The 20506-nt window shown below is 46.9% G+C and overlaps 1 protein-coding gene across 4 annotated transcripts in view; it reads left to right on the top strand.

Annotated features, from left to right (window-relative positions):
- Window positions 1-20506, top strand: part of SIAE (sialic acid acetylesterase) — a 36033-nt gene extending 15527 nt beyond the window's left edge. For all 4 annotated transcript variants that reach the window (XM_043451720.1, XM_043451719.1, XM_043451718.1 and 1 more), the window contains exons 4-10: window positions 6085-6223; window positions 10033-10210; window positions 11848-11957; window positions 12699-12832; window positions 16594-16751; window positions 17730-17922; window positions 19840-20506. In XM_043451720.1, coding sequence (XP_043307655.1) covers window positions 6085-6223; window positions 10033-10210; window positions 11848-11957; window positions 12699-12832; window positions 16594-16751; window positions 17730-17922; window positions 19840-20091 — 1164 coding nt within the window. In that variant the 3' untranslated portion in view covers window positions 20092-20506. The remainder of the gene's footprint in view (window positions 1-6084; window positions 6224-10032; window positions 10211-11847; window positions 11958-12698; window positions 12833-16593; window positions 16752-17729; window positions 17923-19839) is intronic.

The following is a 20506-nucleotide window of genomic DNA, read 5'->3' as shown; positions in this document are numbered from 1 at the left end:
AACTAGCATTTTTTTCTCCCTTATTGTAGCTATAGAGAGGTTTCACTAGGCTCTGTTTAAGCCTGATAGAAGATCAGGAGGAAGAGCACTGTAGGGGCTCCCAGGTAGGGATGGGCATACTCAGTAAACAGAAAATCAAGTGCAAACAGGGGGAATGCCAGCCTCTCGAAATGTTGTCAGTGAGGAAACTCAACTTGAAGTGTTCCTACCTCCATTGCTATTAGAGCAGTGAGTGAGTCTGACACGTAATGAGTGAGTCTCTTAAGTGAAGCAGGATAAAGAGGACATCAAAAGGGCTTCCCTGGTGGTCCAGTGGTTGAGGATCTGCTGCCAATGCAGGGGCCACGAGTTGGATCCCTGGTCTGGGTAGATCCCACATGCTGTGGAACAGCTAAGCCCGTGAGCCACAACAATGGAGCTTGTACTCTAGGTCCCAAGAGCCTCAACTGACTTTAGCCACTTGCCCTAAAGCCCATTCTCAAGAGAAGCCACCACAGTGATAAGCCCACACACCACATACACGCTACTAGAGAGTAGTCCCTGCTCTCCACAACTAGAGAAAGCCCGTGCACAGCAATGAAGACCCAGTGCAGCCAAACATAAATTAAAAAAAATTTTTTTTAAAGAAAAGGACATTGAAAAAGTCATCAAGGAAGCAAGCTTCTTTATTGTTTACTGGTACTCTAGCAAGACAAGAGTGATAGAACAGAAGCGTTGGGGCTCTGAGATTTCTTTCTGGAAACAACTCTGCTTTCTGATTTAACACAAAAACAGTCTAGAATAAAGGGAGTGGATTTCTGGATAGAGTGGGATGGTGTTTTTGCTTTTGGGCCTCAGAATTGTCCTTCTTTTGTTTAGTGCAAGCTATCTGATTTAAAAATAAAAGTAAGGGAAACCATTGCTGTTTCATTTATATTAGGATCAGGGCTGGACAGTAGCAAGTTCATAGTTACATTTAAAGTTTACCAGCTTAAAACACTGCTGAGAGATTAGAACATATTTTTTTTACCCACTTTCAGACCTCCAGAGAAATTCATGTGAATTAAGTCCTTTGACACATTTGAAATTAGGGTTGATTTTCTTTGCTTGTCTTTATTATCTGATTTTTCTATAAGAGTATGAAATAATTGTAATTTTTAAGACAAAGTTATAAAAACAAGAAACTGATATTCACTTAACTGATACCTTAAATATAAAAGGTTCAATTTATAATAAAGAGGCACATTATATAAATAATAATCTTAGGAATAAACAGTTTAATTTGCATTAGGGATCAGAACTAATATGTTTATACTTTGACATGCACTTATATTTGTTTCCATTAATAGGTTAAGATCTTGAAAAGATTATTATCTTCCCTAGTAGCTCTTTCTCTAAAACTCAGTTCCTCAAGTTGATTTTTATTTTCTTGCCTTTTTTTTTTACCATCTACTTCTTCATTTTTGAGGGATATTTAAGTTTGAGTTTTAAAAAAACTCTACAACTAGACCATGATCTCAATTAATCTTTTAAAAAAATGTGCAAAATTGAGCCCTTACACATATTTAAGATCTCTTGTTTTCCTTCTGTAGCTTCTGCCCCTTCTGGCTTCATTTTTTTAAAAAACCAGTTAATAATTAATGCTTTTAAAAATATTCTACTTTGGACATATCTATTTCCTTTCATTATTAGTTTTCTAATTTAAAAATCTAAATTCTTGCGTTTATGTCTTCCTAACCAATATTTTACTTAGTCTTGCTTTATATCCTGCTTAAATATATGGAAACCCTTTTAATTTAAATGTTTATTAAATTGGACTTAACTGGGCTCCATTTTAACATCAGTGAATAGAAGCAAAATTAAAGTTTCATCTCTTGATAGAAAGCATGGTTTTATATAGAAGTGGGATTGCTGTTAACTCATTAAGGAAAACAATATTTTCCTTAATGCTTTAATTGCAGTTCCCTGTTTGCACAGAGAGGCATGGACCAGATCTGTTTGTATCTGCACAGTCAGGTTCTCAACTGCACTCTGTGCCAGGGGATCTCATCCCATTTTCTGTCAAGCTAAGTCACAGTTTGATTGTTAAGACTGAACACATTTTTTCTGCCTGGAATTTACTCTTAAGCATCTTCTATATCAAACTAAGGCTATAAGCTCTGAGATACAGGAAAATAGAAAAAAGATTCCATCTGAAAAAGCCAAGTGTTAATTTTGTTTGTTTTAAAATCACGCGCTTAGTCTGCAAGACAGCATTTTAGGTGCTGACAGTACCAAAAGCCAGATTTTCTAGTTTCTTAACACTCTGTAGAACTTTGTTTTTGGATCATAAAGATGCTTGACATGACTCCTCCCTTATTCATTTTCCTCCCTTCCCCTGAAGACTCCCAACACACACACACACACACACACACAGACACAGACACACAGACACACAGACACACACACACACACACAGTGCCTCTCTCTTTCCCCTTCTCTCCCTCCATGTGACATTTCTGGGGAGACAAAATTTCCAGTATAACCAACCACTCTTCACAGTCAAATGAAGGAAATGGCAGATTGTGTGCCCATCTTGTTGTTAGGGTAAAGTGGAATTTTAAAATCGAGTGTTATTTATAACACCGAGTGAGATGTTTATAAATGGAGGAAAGTCTAAATGCTCATCTGTCACCTTCTAAGTCAGGGTACATCTTAAGACTTGGCTATTTCTAGTTAGGCTCAGAAGAAGATGGCCAGTGTTCGATGGGAAACCCGGTTTTCCGTATCTCGGCAGTCCCCACATTCCTGCTCTACAAATTGGGAAATTAAAATCCAGAAGAGAAGGGCTGGTGCCACAGTACAATGAAAGATTCCCAGGAGGTATGATGACTGGCTTATTTATAGTTATTCTCTCATCTTTTAATCTGCTGTGTTGTAATGTGGTAGAAGGTAAGGTGGCGCCTCTCTGGTGGTTGCATGGTAAAGAACCCGCCTGCCAAGGTAGGAGACACGGATTCAGTCCCTAGGTCGGAAGGATCTCCTGGGGAAGGGAGCAACCCACTCCAGTGTTCCTACCTAGGAAACACCAGGGACAGGGGAACCTGGTGTGGGCTACCAGTCCACGGGGCCGCAAAGAGTTAGACATGACTGAGTGACTGACACCCTCACTTCAAAAGCTGGTATTATTTTGTAAACTATTATTATACATGATAATTACACAGCCCATCACTGCCCTTCGGACACAACCGAGTGACTGAGCACACACCACACACCCATGCACACACACATGTGCCTTGCTCCCCTGTGCAGACCCCATGCCATGACTCTCTGAGGAAATAGATTCTTGACGTTTCTTCATTAATTCAAGAATGTGGTGTAAAGGTTACAAAATGAACACTGGCGAGCAGCTGCTTTGATGGTGAACCGTGGGTCCCCAGAGAGGTGGAGGGCTCTCCCCATCACTGCAGCCTTAATGATTTCAAATACCTTGGTCTTCATTTACATCCTCATTTCAATACTTGGTAGGAAAATAATTATACCGAGGTGTTTGATGAGATGAAATTTGATCTCAGCAGATGGAGGAAGGCTTCCCCTTTCATCAGCAGGGAAACCAAGTGTCATTTAAATGAAAATCTTCCTGAAATCTCTTTATTCCTAAGTTTGCTGCCAATATCCCCGAGGAAATGCTTCCATCAAAAGATGGCTTGGTGAGACCTACTGTAAGCACAGGGAACTCTCTGCTCAGTGTTAGGAGGCTGCCTGGATGGGAGAGGAGTTTGGGGGAGAATGGATACATGTATATGCATGGCTGAGTCCAGTGGCTCTGTTCGCCTGAAGGTACCACAACATTGTTCCTGAATCAGCTATACCCCAATACAAAATACAAAGTTTTTTTCTTTTGTTTTTTTTTTAAAGGCTGGTGATTCTGGGAAAGGATACCCATTTCAGAAGTAATTGTCATCAGGTCCAGCAACAATTCTCCCCACCCCCATTTTTTGCTAACACTTTCTGTGGCTTTTGAGTTTTGGCTTGAAATATCGCACACATGTGAGTTTGAAAATGGAAGTTTTCCAGCCAGAGCTTTGGATTCAGTTCCGTGTGTGCTGGTAACAATAGGGGACGATGCCACCCCCTCCCCCAGCTCAGCTGGCCTTGCCGATCTCTGGAGTGTTAGCAACGGGTCACCGCGCCACCTCCCGAGCTGGCCCTGAAGTTCCCAGTCGGTGCGGAAGCTGGTGTGGGTGGAGGGAGCGAAAGCAGTTTCATCCTCCGTTTCCATGGAAGCAGCATACGATCCTCAGCGCTCGGTGCTGAACTGAATTTCAAGGGAGGTGACTTTTTACAGGTACTTGCCGCTGAAAAATAACTTCCCTGCCAAAATATACTGAGTGCATTAGCCTGTTCTTCGTCTTCAGTGTTTATTCTGCATGAAGCTTGCCAGGCAGGATCCAGAAGGAGCAAGCCTGGACTTCTGTGGAATTTTCCTGAGACCGTGTGCAGAAGCCCAGTGACCCTGGCAGCCCGGAGCCACGTCACCCGGGGAGCGCTGCAAGCTGCAGCTCCGACTGGGACCAAAGGGCCGTTGCCTTTGCATCTGGCCGGCTTACTGGCCACAGCAGGCTCAGTGGCAAGTCAAAAGGCGATTCCAGGGGCCGCGCATCTCAATGCCATGCTCTGTGGGGGCACTGCGGCTGCTCCTGCCCGCTGGGCCGCAGGGCCAGCTGTATTCTCTGCGGTGGGCGGGAGGGAAGGCGAGCCAGCTGCACACCCCGTGGCCAGCGGCCAGTGGAGAGCGGCCCGGCCTCCCGCGGCCTCCACAGTCTTGCCTCAGCTGGAGCTCTGGTTCCCTGAGGCCAATGATAACTGGCCTTCTTGAGGCTCCTATTAGGCCTTTGTTTTGGGACGACCAGACTGTCCAGAGGGGTGGAGAGGAGACTAGTAAAAACAAACACTCATTAAAAAGCCAAACAATATTTTTATGACACATTCTTTTTTATTTTTTTAAAAATTTTTAATTGGAGGATAATTGCTTTAAATGTTGTGTCTGCTGTTGCACAAGGAGAATTGCCTGTAAGTATACTTACATCCCCTCCCTTTTGAGGCTGCCCCTTCCATCCCACCCATCTAGGTCATCACAGAGCACCGAGCTAAGCGCCCCGTGCCGGACAGCAGCTTCCCACCAGGTACCTGTTTTACACATGGTGGTGTAAATGCTACTCTCTCAATTCATCCTCCTCCACCCCATTTTTTAAAAAAATAAAAACATGCCTACTCAACGATCAGGATTGAAGGAAATAGTACTTAAGTGTGAGCCCTGAGAGGAAAAATGCTTGATAGGTAAACAAAGAAACCCTTAGGTGTAGCACACAGATTCATGTCCAGAGGAACCCTAAGCCAGTCCTGTCACATTCTTGGCAGCTGGTGAGGTTTCATCCAGTGGTTTGGGAAAAAATGATGTGCCTTTGGATAGACCCTTCTCTTTTTCTGGTTTCTTGGGACTGATCTCAACAATCACCCTGAACCCCACCTTCCAAACTTCTGGGCCTGCTGTGCTTTTCTTGGGCAATTTTCCAGGACTGAGATGAGAAGATAAGTGTGTTGAGGCTGATTTCAGGATGTTTCAGGCTTTCAAAAATCGTTTCTCAATTGTGTTTCTTTTTAATACACATCCCTTATGGGGTATGGATTACATAAACCTACCTCTCCATGGCCTTTTTGGCTTCATTTTTTTTTCAAAGAAGATAATGCCATGGCTTTAATGGATACTTTTTCTGAATAGAAGTATTTTACTTTCAAGGTGTTGATCTTTTTTAGCCCAAACCCACTCACAGCGCCTCTCATCCAATACAGACTTGTCCTTGAGATTGCAGATGTCATGGTGTTCCCACCTTCTTTGAGGATATGACTTATCATAGTGTCTGTGGGTCAAAGTGGATCCAGGCGATCTGGACCAGCCCATCATCGGTTTCGATTATGCATTCGGTTTCTGTATCCTGAAGGTGCAGAAGGAGCTGCAGGCGGGGGTGGGGGTGGGTGGGTGCAGTAGCATTTATGAGGGGGCAGCAGCAGCATCAACCATCCACTTGGTTGGCGGAAGAAATGACGTCCCTGCTTCTTTTCCAGGTATTTAATGCCACAGGCGAGCTATCGAACACGGCTGCCTATCAGTCTGTCCGCATCCTCTCCGTGTCTTCCACCCAGGCTCAGCAGGAACTGGAGGACCTCGCCAAGGTTGACCTGCGATGGTCCAAGCCCACCTCGAGTAAGTGATGGCTGGAGCACATGCCAGCTCCTCTGTGAGTGGTCGGCGCCCTGCGTGGCATCTGTGAGCCTGAATTGGGTTCTGTTGTGTCTGTCAGAATTTGCTCATCCTTTTACTCATTTCTTATTGACCTCCCCACCCCGCTGGTTCTTGGTGGCTCAGTGGTAAAGAATCTGCTTGCAATGTAGGAGATGCAGGTTCGATCCCTGGGACAGGAAGATCCCCTGGAGTAGAAAATGACAACCCACTCCAGTATTCTTAGGTGGGAAATCCCATGGACAGAGGAGCCTGATGGGCTACAGTCCATGGGGTCGCAAGAGTCAGACATGACTGAGCAACCGAACCACCACCACCCACTTCCTGATGGTACTCGTTTCATGCGTTCCTTCCCAGGACTCCACAGTGAATCTTGCCCCCTTGCTCTGAGCAGATGGCGCTTCCTCCAGCTTCATCGGCCTCAAGGAAGCCACTCAGCACAAACTCCACCAGCATCTCCTCAGCGCCCGACGTTCTCCTCTCCTCTTTCTTCCTCCTTTTCTGTGTCTGAACACAGCTGACTGTTTCCCTCAAGGCTGCCTCTGACGCAGGCTCTTACCTTCTCCAGGGCCTGCTCTTCACTGTTTACCCCACCGTCCAGCCTGCAGGGAACCTTTACTCCAGGCTGCTCTGCTCAGGTCTCTGTTCTAGGTCCCGAGGGTGCTGCTGTGATCAGGACCCAGTCCCCCACCCTCAGGGCATCACTTATCTTTAAGGAAACCAGGCGAAGCTGAGCAAAACACACCCCTTTCTCCTGGAACCGCTCCTGTCTCCTTTGCTTTGTTAAACCTTCTTAGAACATCTTTCCATTCTTTTCACTGCCTTCCTGCATGTGCACTCTTTGTTGTTGTTCATTCTCTAAGTCGCGTCTGACTCTGCGTCCCTATGGACTGCAGCACGCCTGGCTTCCCTGCCCTTCACCATCTCCCAGAGTTTGCTCAGACTTATGTTCATTGAGTTCGTGATGCCGTCCAGCCATCTCATCCTCTGTTGTTCCTACTCTTTAACCATTTATGATCTGGCTGCTGTGTCCAGGTCAACAACTGGTTCCCCCAAGGTTTCCACTGTTCTTCTGTGATGTGCTCTGGACAGCCCGTGGCGTCGGCTCTGCTGACCGCTGCTCCTAGAAGCTGCCCCTCCCTCTGAGCTTGTGAGGTGCTTCCTCTCCCTCATGCTCCCTCTCTGTCTGCACCGTGCCTGTTTCTTTGCTTTCTCCAATCCCTTCCTCCTGAAGGGAGGTCCCTTGTGCTGTTTATAGTCCCTTTTTTCACCTGTACGTGCTTTACCTTGGTAACCTCAGTTACTCCTACATTTTCAAGTATTCATTCATTCAGCAAATATCTGGGTGCCTTTTGCGTGCTCGGCGCTATCCTAAGTGCTGGGGGTGATAGCAGAGAATAAAGCAGGCAGGCACGCCTGGTCTCTTGGATGGAGCTTACAGTCTAGTGGGAGAGTACAGAAAATGAATAAGAAAATTAGTAAGTTATAAACGAAGTATTGTACTATTCAGTACCACACTGTCTGAACTTTCCCTTTAAGAACTCAGGAACTGAATAGATTTGGGTAAAAATTTTTTAATGAATCCTTTGGTCTAGGAACTCTTCCTGCATGTCCTCCAAAACTCAGGAATCAATTAGATTCGGATAAGGTATTATACCTTGCTATCGGTTCCCTTTCAGTCTCTGAACTCAGAGACTCGAATGTTTGAACATCAAGGGATAGGTTAGATGGTGGTACATGCTGAGAAATAAGTTACATAAAATACTTATCCAGGGCAGGGGCAGTACTGCTGGGGCTGGGGTGGGCTGGTGGTTTCTCTCTGAAAGAGTGGCCGTGGAGGTCCCACCTGAGAAAGGCAGCATTTCCGTAATAACTTGACAGAGGTGAGGCCACCCAGGTGTCTGGGGAAGAGCCTGGTAGTTGACCTACTGTCCTCATGTCTCTGACTGCGGTTGGGAAAGGTCTCTGATTTTTTTTTTTTTTTGGCTGTGCTGGGTATTCACTGCAGCACACAGGCTTCTCTACTTTGGCTCATGGGCTTAGTTGCTCTGTGGCACGTGGGATCTCAGTTCCCCAACCCAGGGATCGAACCCACGTCCCCTGTGTTGCAAGGTAGATTCTCAACCACTGGACCACCAGGGAAGTCCCCAGGGTCTCTGATTTTTAAAGACTCTTATATTGAGCTTGGACCTCTCTGGATAATTCAGGACAGTCGCCCCCTCTTCAGGTCCTTACTCTCGAAACATCTGTGATGTCCCTTTAGCCACATACGGTTCACTCACAGGGTCCAGGCCTTAGACTGGAGACACCTTTGCTCCCCACCACACATGATCATTCCCACGCCTTTCCAAGTGGTTTTCCACTTTCTTTACTCCAACCTCCCCTTCAGTTATCTCTTACACTATTCTCCTTCTGTAACTGATACTCTACTCAAATACTTGAGAAGCTTTCCAGTTCTGCATGTCTCTGTATGTATTGTTTCTTCTGCCCAGAATGCTAGCTCTGCTTACTGCACTCCTGTCTCCCAAGGTCTCCCCACCTTCCTCCCCTCCCTCTTAATTACCTTCTCCCTCTGCCTCCCCATCAGCGAATCCACCCTTATTCCAGCCACCACTGCCACCCAACACCAGCCCACAAACATTCACTGAGTCCGCACTGGGTCCCAGGTGCCGAGCATACAGAAATCCTAATGGTTTAGCGAGGTGAGGGAAAGCCCAGGCACAGAGCAGGACCAGAGCACAGGGAATGAGTCCGCCTTTCCTGGGCGTGTTCCGATCTGCCTTTCATTTGCTATTCTTTACTTTGCTGTTAGAACTCCTTAACCCACTTTTGTACTTCTTAAAGCACTAAACCATATTTTGCCATATATTTGACTCTGCTGAATATTTGTCTTATTCTGTAGGATAGAAGACCTCTGAAGAGAGGTTCCATGTCTTTCCTTTTCCTTTTCATTTATATATCACAATCATCTAGAAGTCCCTGGCACCTGGTAGGTACTCAGTCCATTTTAATTGATTTGAAACTGATTTTTAACCCCTTCTATCACACTTTCCATGTTTCGAGAGCCAGGAATGAGTTGTTTGGATCTTTCACGTGCCAAGGCAGTGACTTACACCTCGTGGTTCTTTCACAGCTGTTGGGTTGGGTTGATCCCACCAGTTGTGTGTGTGCCTGTTCCCTTGTTCAGCAGCCTTCTTCTGATGTGGAAATCACCCATTCTGGTCTATGTTGGTTCCTGGGCTGTATGAATGAATGAGCTCGATGGTGCTGAACTCGGAAATGCTGGTTTTGGTTTCTGTTGCTTTCCTTTTCGGCCAAACTCCCCATCACTTGTTTGTTCTTGTCTTCATTACCATGGCTATAAGCTTGGATATAAACCACCCAGAAAAAATATACCTTTCTTCTGGACATTCTCTGTGCTTGTTTGTCCCCTTCCACAGAGCTAAGTGGGGATGGATACTGGGTAAGAGTGTAGGTGGGGGTGGAATGGGGCCGGCAGCCTTTCTGCCCCTCACATGTTGCAGAGGGGTATCAATATTCCTAGGTTCTCAGGGCCCTGCACGTGGCGGGGAAGCCTCCTTGCCTGGCCAGAGAGCCTTTGGCTTTCTGCTAGCCAGCCAGCAGCCTCTCCGTCTTCTCCTGCCCTTGGAAAGTCTTAGAAAGGAATGCAAGGCCTGACCCACACCCAAGCTTCTCACCTAGGTCTACGCAGGAGCTCCAGGCAATGTCCACCTACTTTCCCCCTGACCGTCTCTGTCTGTTTCTCTGAACAGAAAACTTAGGCCACGGCAACTTCACGTACATGTCAGCAGTGTGCTGGCTCTTCGGGCGTTTCCTATATGACACCCTGCGGTATCCTGTGGGGCTGCTCTCCTCCTCGTGGAACGGGACACCCATTGAAGCCTGGTCGTCTAGAAGGTCCCTTGAAGCCTGTGGGGTCCCGAGGTCAGGGTAAGAAAGCGTCCTCCAGTCCAGGAGAAAGCCTGCCAGGAAATTCTGTGAGAGAGAAGGATCATGGTCTCCTTGGGGAAGTCGAATATGAGCTGAATGTACAGATATGTGTTAAATGTATGTGACTTACTCAGGTGTTATTTTCACTGTCATCACCACCACAGTCATTTGACAGTATGTCAAGAAGTAATTATGACCCTTTTCCTTAATAATAGGGATAGATAATTTTTTTTTAAGTTTTTTTTTTTAATTTATTTTTTTAATCAGATATTTTTAATTTTTGTATTGGGATATAGCTAGTTAACAGATACTATTGTGATGGCTTCAGGTAGACAGGAAAGGGACTCAGTATACATGTATCTGTTCTCCCCCAAACTCCCCTCCTGTCCAGGCTGCTTCTTAACATTGAGCCGAGTTCCTTGTGCTATGCTGTGCTCATTATCCATTTTAAATACAGCAGTGTGTATACATCCCAAACTCCCTAACTATCAATAGGGATAAGTTAATACTTAATAGAAGCTTTCTAAATGCCAGATACTGTCATAAGCACTTTATATAATATTAACTCATTTAATGCAACACTCTCTTGAAGTGTAGGTCCTATTAACACATGAGGATAAAGGGACTAATTCGGAGAGAGGTTTGGTGACTTGCTTGGGAACACGACTAGTAAGTGATGGAGTCTGGTGTCAGTGCTCTTAACCGCTGTGAGAATAAACACAGTCTAACAGTTTGGAAGAACACGGTATCCATGTCATCAGAAAAGGGTATCGGAAGACTGATGGTGAAAGCACACTCAGGAAAAGCTGGATCAGGAAGAAGAGTGGGTCGGGGCACAGGGAGAGAAGAGGCTCGTTGATAACTTCTTGACGCTAATGTTGCCATAGAGATGGACAGTACGTGAGCTGCTTCCACAGAACTTGTCTCATCAGTTCTGGCAAGAGCATGCATTTGAGCTCCTGGTGTGTCTTGGGTAAAGGCCTGCCTGCTGGGGAGTAAAGTCATCCTGCTTTGAAACAGAAAGACTTACTCTCAGTAGAGGTGGAAGAATCTAAAGCCAGGCTTCCCAGACCTCAGGGGGCACGGCAGGGACAATACCAAGGGGCCATGCGGGTGCTCACACACCGCCGCTCCAAGAGAAATTCACACAAGAATTCCACAGAGGCAACTTAGGGCCATGTTCCAAGTCATCAGAAAACGTGCCTTCTGACCTGGCCATCTCATTTCTGGGAATTTAGCTTAAGGAAATAATGAAGACTGTATGTAATGATTCAGCTCTCAGGAAGATAATCATGGCATTGCTTATAAAAGCAAAGAACTTAACCTCAGTGTCCATTCAGTGAGTGCTGGTTAAGCAAACTTTTTGCCTGTGTGATAGACTCATTAACACCTGCTCACTCTGCCCCCTGCCCCCGACCCTGGTCTCAATCCCTAGATGGAAACGGGGATGGTGCCACTGAACTCCCAGAGAGCCGACTGACACATGTTTTCATGGAAACAGAGTGGTTGACTTGAACTCTGAGCTGCTTTCATTAGGGGTTTGCCCCAAGTGAAGCTGGATAGATACCTAGCTCAGGGATGATCATGGGATCAGTCACTGGTTCTCTCCTGACACTTGTGTGTCTTCCTCATTTTAGGTCCATGCCATCTGACCTTCAGTTTGGTCCGAGTGCACACTCTGTTCTCTGGAATGCCATGATCCATCCACTCCGTAACATGACACTGAAGGGGGTGATATGGTACCAGGGTGAGTGTTCAGTTTCCTGGTTTTCCATTGTATCGTTAGCTGTTGCCACATAACAAACCACCCTGGAACTTAGTGACTGCAAACCCTTGTAATTTTATTTGGCTCCCTGGTCTTTGAGTTAGCAGGGCAGTGTTTCTGTCGGGGCTGCTCTGGCTCATTTCTGCTGGGATCTCCTGTGTGTCTTTGGCAGCCTGGCAGGTTGTCTGGTGGCTGGATGGCCTAGGATGGCCTCTACCTCATGTCTGTTGGCTGGGGCTCCTGGTTCTCATGTGGCCTCTCGTCCTTCAACAAGCTGTGATAGTGATGGTTTATTGCTCAGTTGTATCTGGCTCCTTGTGACTCCATGTTGCTCACCAGCCTCCTCTGTCCATGGGATTCTCCAGGCAAGAATACTGGAGTGGGTTGCCATTTCCTCCTCCAGGGCATCTTCCCGACCCAGGGATTGAACCCTGGTCTCCTGCATTGCAGGTGGATTCTTTACTGACTGAGCCACCATGGAAGATCTTCAGCAAGCTAGTTCAGCCTTATTTATCATTTACATGGCAGTGTCAGGCTTCCAAGTGTATGAAGAGAGAACAAACTCCAGAGCCCATTTGCTTTTGCAATCATGTTTGCTGATGGCCCATTGGCCAGAGCAAGCCCAAGGCCAGTCCAGGGGGACCTCAGGATAGAGGCTTGGGAACAATGTGGGGGCATCTTGCATCTACCCCAACTTCCTCTCACAGTTTGGACTGTTTTCAGGGGAGTCCAATGTAAACTTTAACAGGGACTTGTACAATTGTACATTCCCTCTGCTCATTGACGACTGGCGCCAGACCTTCCACGATGGCTCCCAGGGGCAGACGGAGCGCCTCTTCCCATTTGGATTTGTCCAGGTAGGTGCCGAGAGGAAGAGGGCTTGTGGGCTTTGGTGGGGGAGGTGCTGCTAAGACCTCTTCCCTGGAATCCATGTTCCTTTTTTTTTTCCCTCATCGCCTGCCTGCTGGTCAAAAACTGAACGTAGCTTAATCCATCTCAGCTCACTGACACGACAATTAAATCTTAAAATAATTAATAACTAACCAGTATTTGGGCTTCCCAGGTAGCTCAGTGGTAAAGAATCTGCCTGCAATGCAGGAGATGTTGGTTGGGTCAGGAATATCCCCTGGAGAAGGAAATGGCTAGCCACTCTAGTATTCTTACCTGGGAAATCCCATGGAGAGAGGAGCCTGGTGGGCTACAGTTCATGGGGTCACAAAGAGTCAGACACGACAGAAGCAACTTAGCACGCACAAAACCAAGTTCTTGAGTGTCTCACCTCGCCTGTTCACATGACCCCTCCAGGACCTAGACGCCCTAGCGGGGCAGTAGTTCTGACTTTTCTGGAACATAGGAATTCAGCAAGTAAGGTGTGACAAAAACGAGGCCCACCTCACAGCATAGGCACGGTTTGAGTTGGACACCCCTGTCTGTAGGCGTCTGCCTCTGGTAGCCCACAGATACTTCCCTCTCACCATCCCCCCTGGCCTCCCCCCACCCCGTTCCTCTACCCTGCCTGAGTTCACAGGCCTTTTTTTGGGTATAAGATTTTTATAGACCTGCTTTCCACTTATAATTACTTTACAATCATTTCCTTTCTCCTTTCTTACATTTGTTTTGACTTTGAACGAGAATATTCTGCTCATTATTTTCAAAATAGCAACGCCTGTCACCACTTCTGTATTACTGTTGGTAGAAACTACATTTGGTGCTTGGAGGTACTTTTTTTGCCTCTCAGCCTGTGTACATGGTGGTTGGAATGTGACTTCAATCAACTCAGGCCAAAAATACGTTTAAGTGTTTATTATATGCCACAGACTGTGTGAGCTACTAGAAATATACAGCCGGAAGCAGAGAGACCTGCTCCTTGTCCCGAAGCCCTGGTTTAGCAGAAGTGCCTTAGCCTCGGGTGCCAGCTTTATCATCATCAACAGTATGTTGGGTGCTTGTGAAAAACTGGGACTGTAAATGTTTAACTTCAAAGGGAACTGTCAAATACAACAGTTTAATGGTTCTGAGCGTAGTCTGGGGATTTGAATCTCAGCTCTGGCACTTCCTTTGACTGTGTGATTTGGAGTAAGACATCAAACCTCTTTGTTATTTTAAGTGTTAAATGAGCTAGTCCATGTAAAGCTTGGCACAAGTGAGAAAATGCCCGTGTTTATTATTATTAATGAGAGAAGTCGGAAAATCTGGAGGGACAGTTGGTCTGTAAAGCAGGATGAATTGGCTTGACGAAAGGGCCGCATGTGAAACCATGGTGGCCGTAACTGGAGCATACAGTTAGAGGGGGGACGCGAGCTCTGTGGGGAGGGCAGGGCTACACCACGTGTCTGCGAGTTTAACACTGACGTGTGATCTGAGGCATGGGGAGAGAGAGGAGCCGGAGTTCAGGACTGGAGACCCTATTATTGTTGTTGTTCAGTTGCTAACTTGTGTCCAACTCTTTGTGACCACATGGACTGCAGCACGCCAGGCTCCTCTGTCCTCCACTGTCTCCCGGAGTTTGCTCAAATTCAGGTCCATTGAGTCGGTTATGCCATCCAGCCATCTCATCCTCTGTGCTTTCTTCTCCTCCTACCTTCAATCTTTCCCAGCATCAGGATCTTTTCTAAAGAGTCAGCTCTTCACATCAGGTGGCCAGAGTATTGGAGCTTTAGCTTTAGCATCAGTCCTTCCAGAGACTATTCAGGGTTGATTTCCTTCAGGGTTGACTGGTTTGATCTTCTTGCAGTCTAAGGGGCTCTCGAGAGTCTCCCCCGGCACCACAGTTCAAAAGCATCAGTTCTTTGGCAGCCAGCCTTCTTTATGGTCCAGCTCTCATGACACGACTTACCAGAGTCTCGAGGGAGTATATGCTTTTTCCGAAGGATTTTGGAGGAACAGTGAACCAGACTACAAGCCACAGATGCTATTGTAAAATCCTGCAAATGCAGCCACTTTTTATATTCTTTGGCTGTGACATGCCTTCTTTAGCAGCAGTGTTTCTCCTAATCCCTGCAAGTTCCCTGCTTTATCTCAGGGAAAAAACCCAGGAATTTCCTGTGGGTGTAGAGTCTGCGGGCGCCCCCATGTGGTCAGTCTGTGGTAGTACAGCTGACGAAGTAGTGGGGAACGACTGCAGGAATTCTCAGCCAACTGCCATTTTGAAACAACTTCCTTGGCTTGAGTGGCTCTTGGTAGCATTTCTCCCTCAGTCCTTCAGGCTGGAACTGCCCCTAGACTCTTCCAGGGGGTTCTTGCAGGGATCCGCATCATGGCGCCCATTGGCGCACATGGCCCCACTTTCAGCCTTCTCTCTCGGGTGTTGTGTGGGAAGCAGCGGGGTTACTGTGGATCTTTTTATTGCCACTCTCTAGTTTTCATGACATTTCACTGCGAAGCTCCACCACCTTTTATCACTTCGTGTGTTAAGGCCAATTTGCATAGGAGAGTTTAATAAGAATCAGTGGTGGGGAAAATGTACTCTTTCTTTGAGTGGGAGAAACCACACGACCAGCTGGCAACAGGGCATGGCTGCTGGAACGTGCGAAGGACTGGGGTCTTTGATGAAGTCTGCTGTGTGCTCAAGGGTAGATGCTGAAGCTGAAGCTCCAATACTTTGGCCACCTGATGTGAAGAGCCGGCTCTTTGGAAAAGACCCTGATGCTGGAAAAGATTGAAGGCAAAAGGAGAAGGGGGTGATAGAGGATGAGATGGTTAGAAAGCATCACTGACTCAGTGGACATCAATTTGACCAAACTCTGGAAGATAGTGAAGGACAGAGGAGCCTGGTATGCTGCAGTCCATGGGGTTGCCAAGAGTCGGACACGACTTAGCAACAAGGGCAGAGTCCTCTCCACTTTCCTACAGAGCTTTGCCCTGTGTTGTACACAGATGTACAATAGGTCAGTGACCTACTGCTTTCCAACAGACGACCTCAGAATTTTGGGGCTTACAACAGCAGCCCCTGCGTTGGCTCCTCATTCCATGGGTTGGCCAGGCAGGGAGAGGTGGTCCCCCAGAGCGGCTCATCTCTGCTCTGGGACATTAGCCAGGCTTGCTCGTGTATCTGCAGTTGGAACTGAAGGATCCAGAATTCACGTGACTGGCCCCTCAGCTGGCAAGGCTGGGGCATGAACGCCTCTCTCCTCATGACCTTCCAGTTCCCAAGGCCGCTGTCTCCACACTTCTTCAGCAGGGTAGCGGCACTTCTGTTCTGTGGCCACCTCAGGGTTCTGAGAAGACAAAACCAGAAGGCAAGCACTCCTGAGGCAGAGACTCAGTAGCTGCTCACCGTCACCTCAGCTGCATGCTGTTTGTCAGAGCAGATCACAGGCTTAGCCCAGGTTCAGTGCGAGGAGAAATAGACTCCAGGTCTTGCTGCGAGGAGGGGACTGGAGGGGCGGAGTTCCACCCCGGCTTGTGGGATGAGCGGTTCAGCCACGAGGGTGAGAGACTCGGTAAGAACGTGTTGGATCAGCCCGTGGGCGAGTGAGTGAAGCAGAAGCAGGGTCTGCTTGTGAAAGACTCCAGTGTAGGTTTCTTTTCAAAATTTTTTTCTTAATGTTTTTCTAGCTTTTCTGAAGTGTAGGTTTCTGATGCAGTGAAGTTCTGATGCACAGTGTCTGCTTTCTAGTTATCTTCCTATTTGTTTGATGAAGCCCTGGATGATGGACTTCCCCAGATCCGTTGGCATCAGACAGCCGACTTTGGCTACGTCCCCAACCAAAGGATGCCCAACACCTTCATGGCTGCCTCCGTGGATCTCTGTGACAGGAACTCACCTTTTGGCAGGTGGGTGCTTCTCGGGCTTTGCTTGAACAGTAATATGTGTTCTCTGTGGCCTTCTCTTGATGTTCATTTGTGAGGGGACCTAAGGAAGGGACCCTCGAAGCATGATTTATCTATCATTCATACCCTGGATGTGCTACAGTAACTAAAACCCCTCCCCTCTCCTGGGCCTTGATGCCACCGAACCTTATTTCGTGTTGACACTCCATGTCCAAAGAAGGTCCACCGAGGGGCTTTGCTGTCATCATCATTCACAGATCCAGAGTGCCAGAGGCTCCGGGGCATCTGTGCTTCCATAGCTGCCTGACGGTCTCATATTCGCAGCTGGATGCTTCCACCTGAAGCAACACAAGTCTCTTTTGCTCACATTGCACTGGCCACGGCAAGTCCCATGGCCATGTCTATTTTCAGTAAGAGCAGGAAGTGGAATTCTACCACAGACTCAGAGGAGGACTACCGGGACAGTGGTGAACAGCCCCGATGACTACGGCCTACTAGCTGTAGGATACCAGGGAATGTCAGTGTGACATGGAGCCCAATGCAGAGCGTCCCGATTATAGCAGGAGCTTGAATGAATATTTGTTTTTTGAAAGAATGAATGTTTGTTAAGTGAACACATAAAACCTGGAGGGGGCCAAGTAATGAAAAACTGATTCAGATGAAACACTCTGAGAACTTTGAGTGCTTGCAACAGTCTTAGGAGAGCTCTCCTTGGTTAGTTCCAAAGTCTCCCCTCCCTCCTCCTCTTCCCTTATTCCTCCCTTCCAAGCCATCAGTTATTTCAGGGTTGTTGACGCATAGAAGACTGGTCTGTGGTTACAATTCACCATTTCTCTTAGGCTGACTAGCCACAGATCACTGGCTATTAGATTCAGTCTCACCTTCTTAAAGGGTTCTTTGTATAAGAGTTCCTTTTTTTTTCCAAATATGACTATTGTTGAGCCCAAACCTGAAGTTCTCTCCCTGTTCTTCGTCCTGTAGCATACACCCTCGAGATAAGCAGACGGTGGCCTACAGGCTGCACTTGGGGGCCCGTGCCTTGGCTTATGGGGAGAAGTTGATCTTTCAAGGACCACTGCCTCAGAAGATAGAACTCCTGGCCGACACGGGGCTGATCAACCTCACATATTCCCAGCCAATCAAGGTGCAGAGGCGTGACGACAAGATATTTGAGGTGAGAGTTGCAGAAAACAATAGGGGTTCATCCTGTGTGGGGATCAGGATTTCCTCCACACCGAGGCTCATCTCTAATTATATACGAGGCAGGTCTTGGTTGGTCAGGGGCTAAGTTTATCTCAGAGTGACAAGTAAGCAGCTCTTGTTTCATTCACTTAGAGGCAATTTTGATGGGACAAAAGCTAATTTAAAAATTAAATCAATATTAAATAAAAATATATAGACATGTTATAAATCTATTTTTATTTTATAAAAATATATAATTTTATATTTAAAATTTATAAAATAAATCGAACAAATAAGTAACTTAAAATAAAAAATTATTAAAATTAATTAACAAATTAATTTAAGAGTTCGTATTAAAAAGATATGCCTTTTGTATTTTCCCTCCCAGAGCAACCATTTTTGCTCAGGACAGGTAGCATTATTTGTGGGTACCTATTTGAAAGGAAAGGATCCTGGCTGCAGAACATTTCCCTCATCCTTGGACATCTTTTTTTTGTCACACTATCCTAAATTCTGATTTTGAGTTTAATCTCTCCTTTAAAAGATTTAAGTGTGGTGATTTGCAGCTTAGTTTGAATTACTGTAATGGGCTTCCCTGGTAGCTCAGGTGGTAAAGAATCTGCCTGCAATGTGGGAGACCTGGGATCCATCCCTGGGTTGGGAAGATCCCTTGGAGAAGGGAAATGCTACCCATTCCAGTATTCTGGCCTGGAGAATTCCATGGACTGTAGTCTGTGGGGCTGCAAAGAGTCAGACATGGCGGGGCGACTTTCACTTTGACTGTAATGGAACTTGCTTCTAACACCTGGTGAGGATCATTTCACTGCGGAACTGGGGTTGTTGATGAAACAGCTTATTTAGGAGTCTCCTAAGGTTGAAGCTTCCCTGGTGGCTCGGTGGTAAAGAATCTCCCTGCCGATGCAGGAGACTTGGGTTGAATGCCTAGGTGGGGGATTCTGATCCCCAAGAGAAGGAAATGGCAACCCACTTCCAGTGTTCTTGCCTGGGAAATCCCACGGACAGAGGAGCCTGGTGGGCTACAGTCCATGGGGTCACAGAGAGTCGAACACAACTGAGCAACTCAACAACAAGGCCAGGGTGGTGGCTGGAGGCATCCCCAGGTGGAATATTTAAATGAGTGTCTTTGGGAGTCCTGGGGGGCGGTGAGTGAAAAGAGGGCATTGGAGGGACAATGAAAGAATGCAGAAGACAAACTGTAATTACACAAGAGTTCCTGGGGCTGTTCCTGCTCTGGAATCCCCCTGCCTAGGTGCTTACTTACCACCTAACTCCACTTAGCTTCCCTGGAGGCTGGGTTTTAGGTGAGTCCCAGCTCCCTGGAATCTGTGCATTCGAGTTCCCCTCTGTAGTCAGCTGCTGGCAGTCTGCCCACTGCCTGGCCCTGGAGGCTTGAGTTGGGGCCAGGACAGATTTGAACCTTTGGGAAGTGGGTATGTTAACACTCCCTTCACCAGAATCGCTTTCTGACTTGAGGACAGCTGACCGTCCACAGTTCCATGTGCCCCTTCATCTTCCCCCAGCTCCCCTGGGAGTCCGAGAGCAGCCCAGAGGCTGGCCTGCTCCCCCAGACTCCGGTCTGACTGGTGGGAGGACCACAGAAGACTGCTCAGGGGAGCGTTTCCTAAGTGCTTCATGTCTCCATGCTGTCTTGTCTGTCTCAGTAACTTGCTGTTTTATTTCTTCATCACAGCTGTTTATCTTGTGAACTTTTATTATTGATCTGTGGCTGTGATAACCAGACCCAGTTTGTCCTGGTTATTGTAGAAAACTCGTCCTTGGCCAAGAGCAGCCCCATCTCTCCCTTCAGTCTTGTCTGCAGAGCAGTCCCATCTCTTGGCACATCCTCCCAGCTATCCTAACCATTCCTGTTCGTGACTCTCCTGTTTAGGTCTCCTGTTGCAGTGACCACCAGTGCAAGTGGCTTCCGGCTCCCATGGACACCTTCTCCACCCAGACCCTGGCCCTGAACATCACGTCTTGTCATGACACCCCAGCTGCTCTTCGGTATGCCTGGACCCCATGGCCTTGTGAATATAAGCAGTGTCCCCTGTACCACCCCACCAGTACCCTGCCAGCTCCTCCCTTCATTGCTCTCATTACAAACCCGAGCCCTGGCTATCGCAGCAGGACTGCTAAATGATTTCATAGCAGTGTAATCATGTCTTAGACACAAGTGTGGATCCTTTAGATTTGGGTATTTAAGAGTTTAAATGACAACTACTGATTTTTAATGGAAATTAATCAAACTGCCTCATTGACAGCACCCGGCTAGCACATGGCTGTTTCCATATTCTAAGATGCCAGGGTGGTAGGCAGATGGAACGCTTGCCTTATGTCCTCAGCCAGGCCAGGTATCCATATTAGACTAATTACCAACTACAAACAAGTTGAACCTGTCATTCACTTCCTTCATTATCTGGAGTGAACAGTCTTTAACACTTTTGTGTTACCTCTAGACTGTGGAAACTCAGGATTGGAAGAGATTTCAAGGCCATGGAGGCTGACTAGCATTTACATGTTTGTTTTTTAATAAAATCTGACAAGTGGTTATCAAA

Source organism: Cervus canadensis, chromosome 29, assembly GCF_019320065.1.
Source record: "Cervus canadensis isolate Bull #8, Minnesota chromosome 29, ASM1932006v1, whole genome shotgun sequence".
Taxonomy (NCBI): Eukaryota; Metazoa; Chordata; class Mammalia; order Artiodactyla; family Cervidae; genus Cervus; species Cervus canadensis.
Note: the sequence above shows the minus strand (reverse complement) of the source record. Positions and strands in the feature narration are given on the sequence as shown.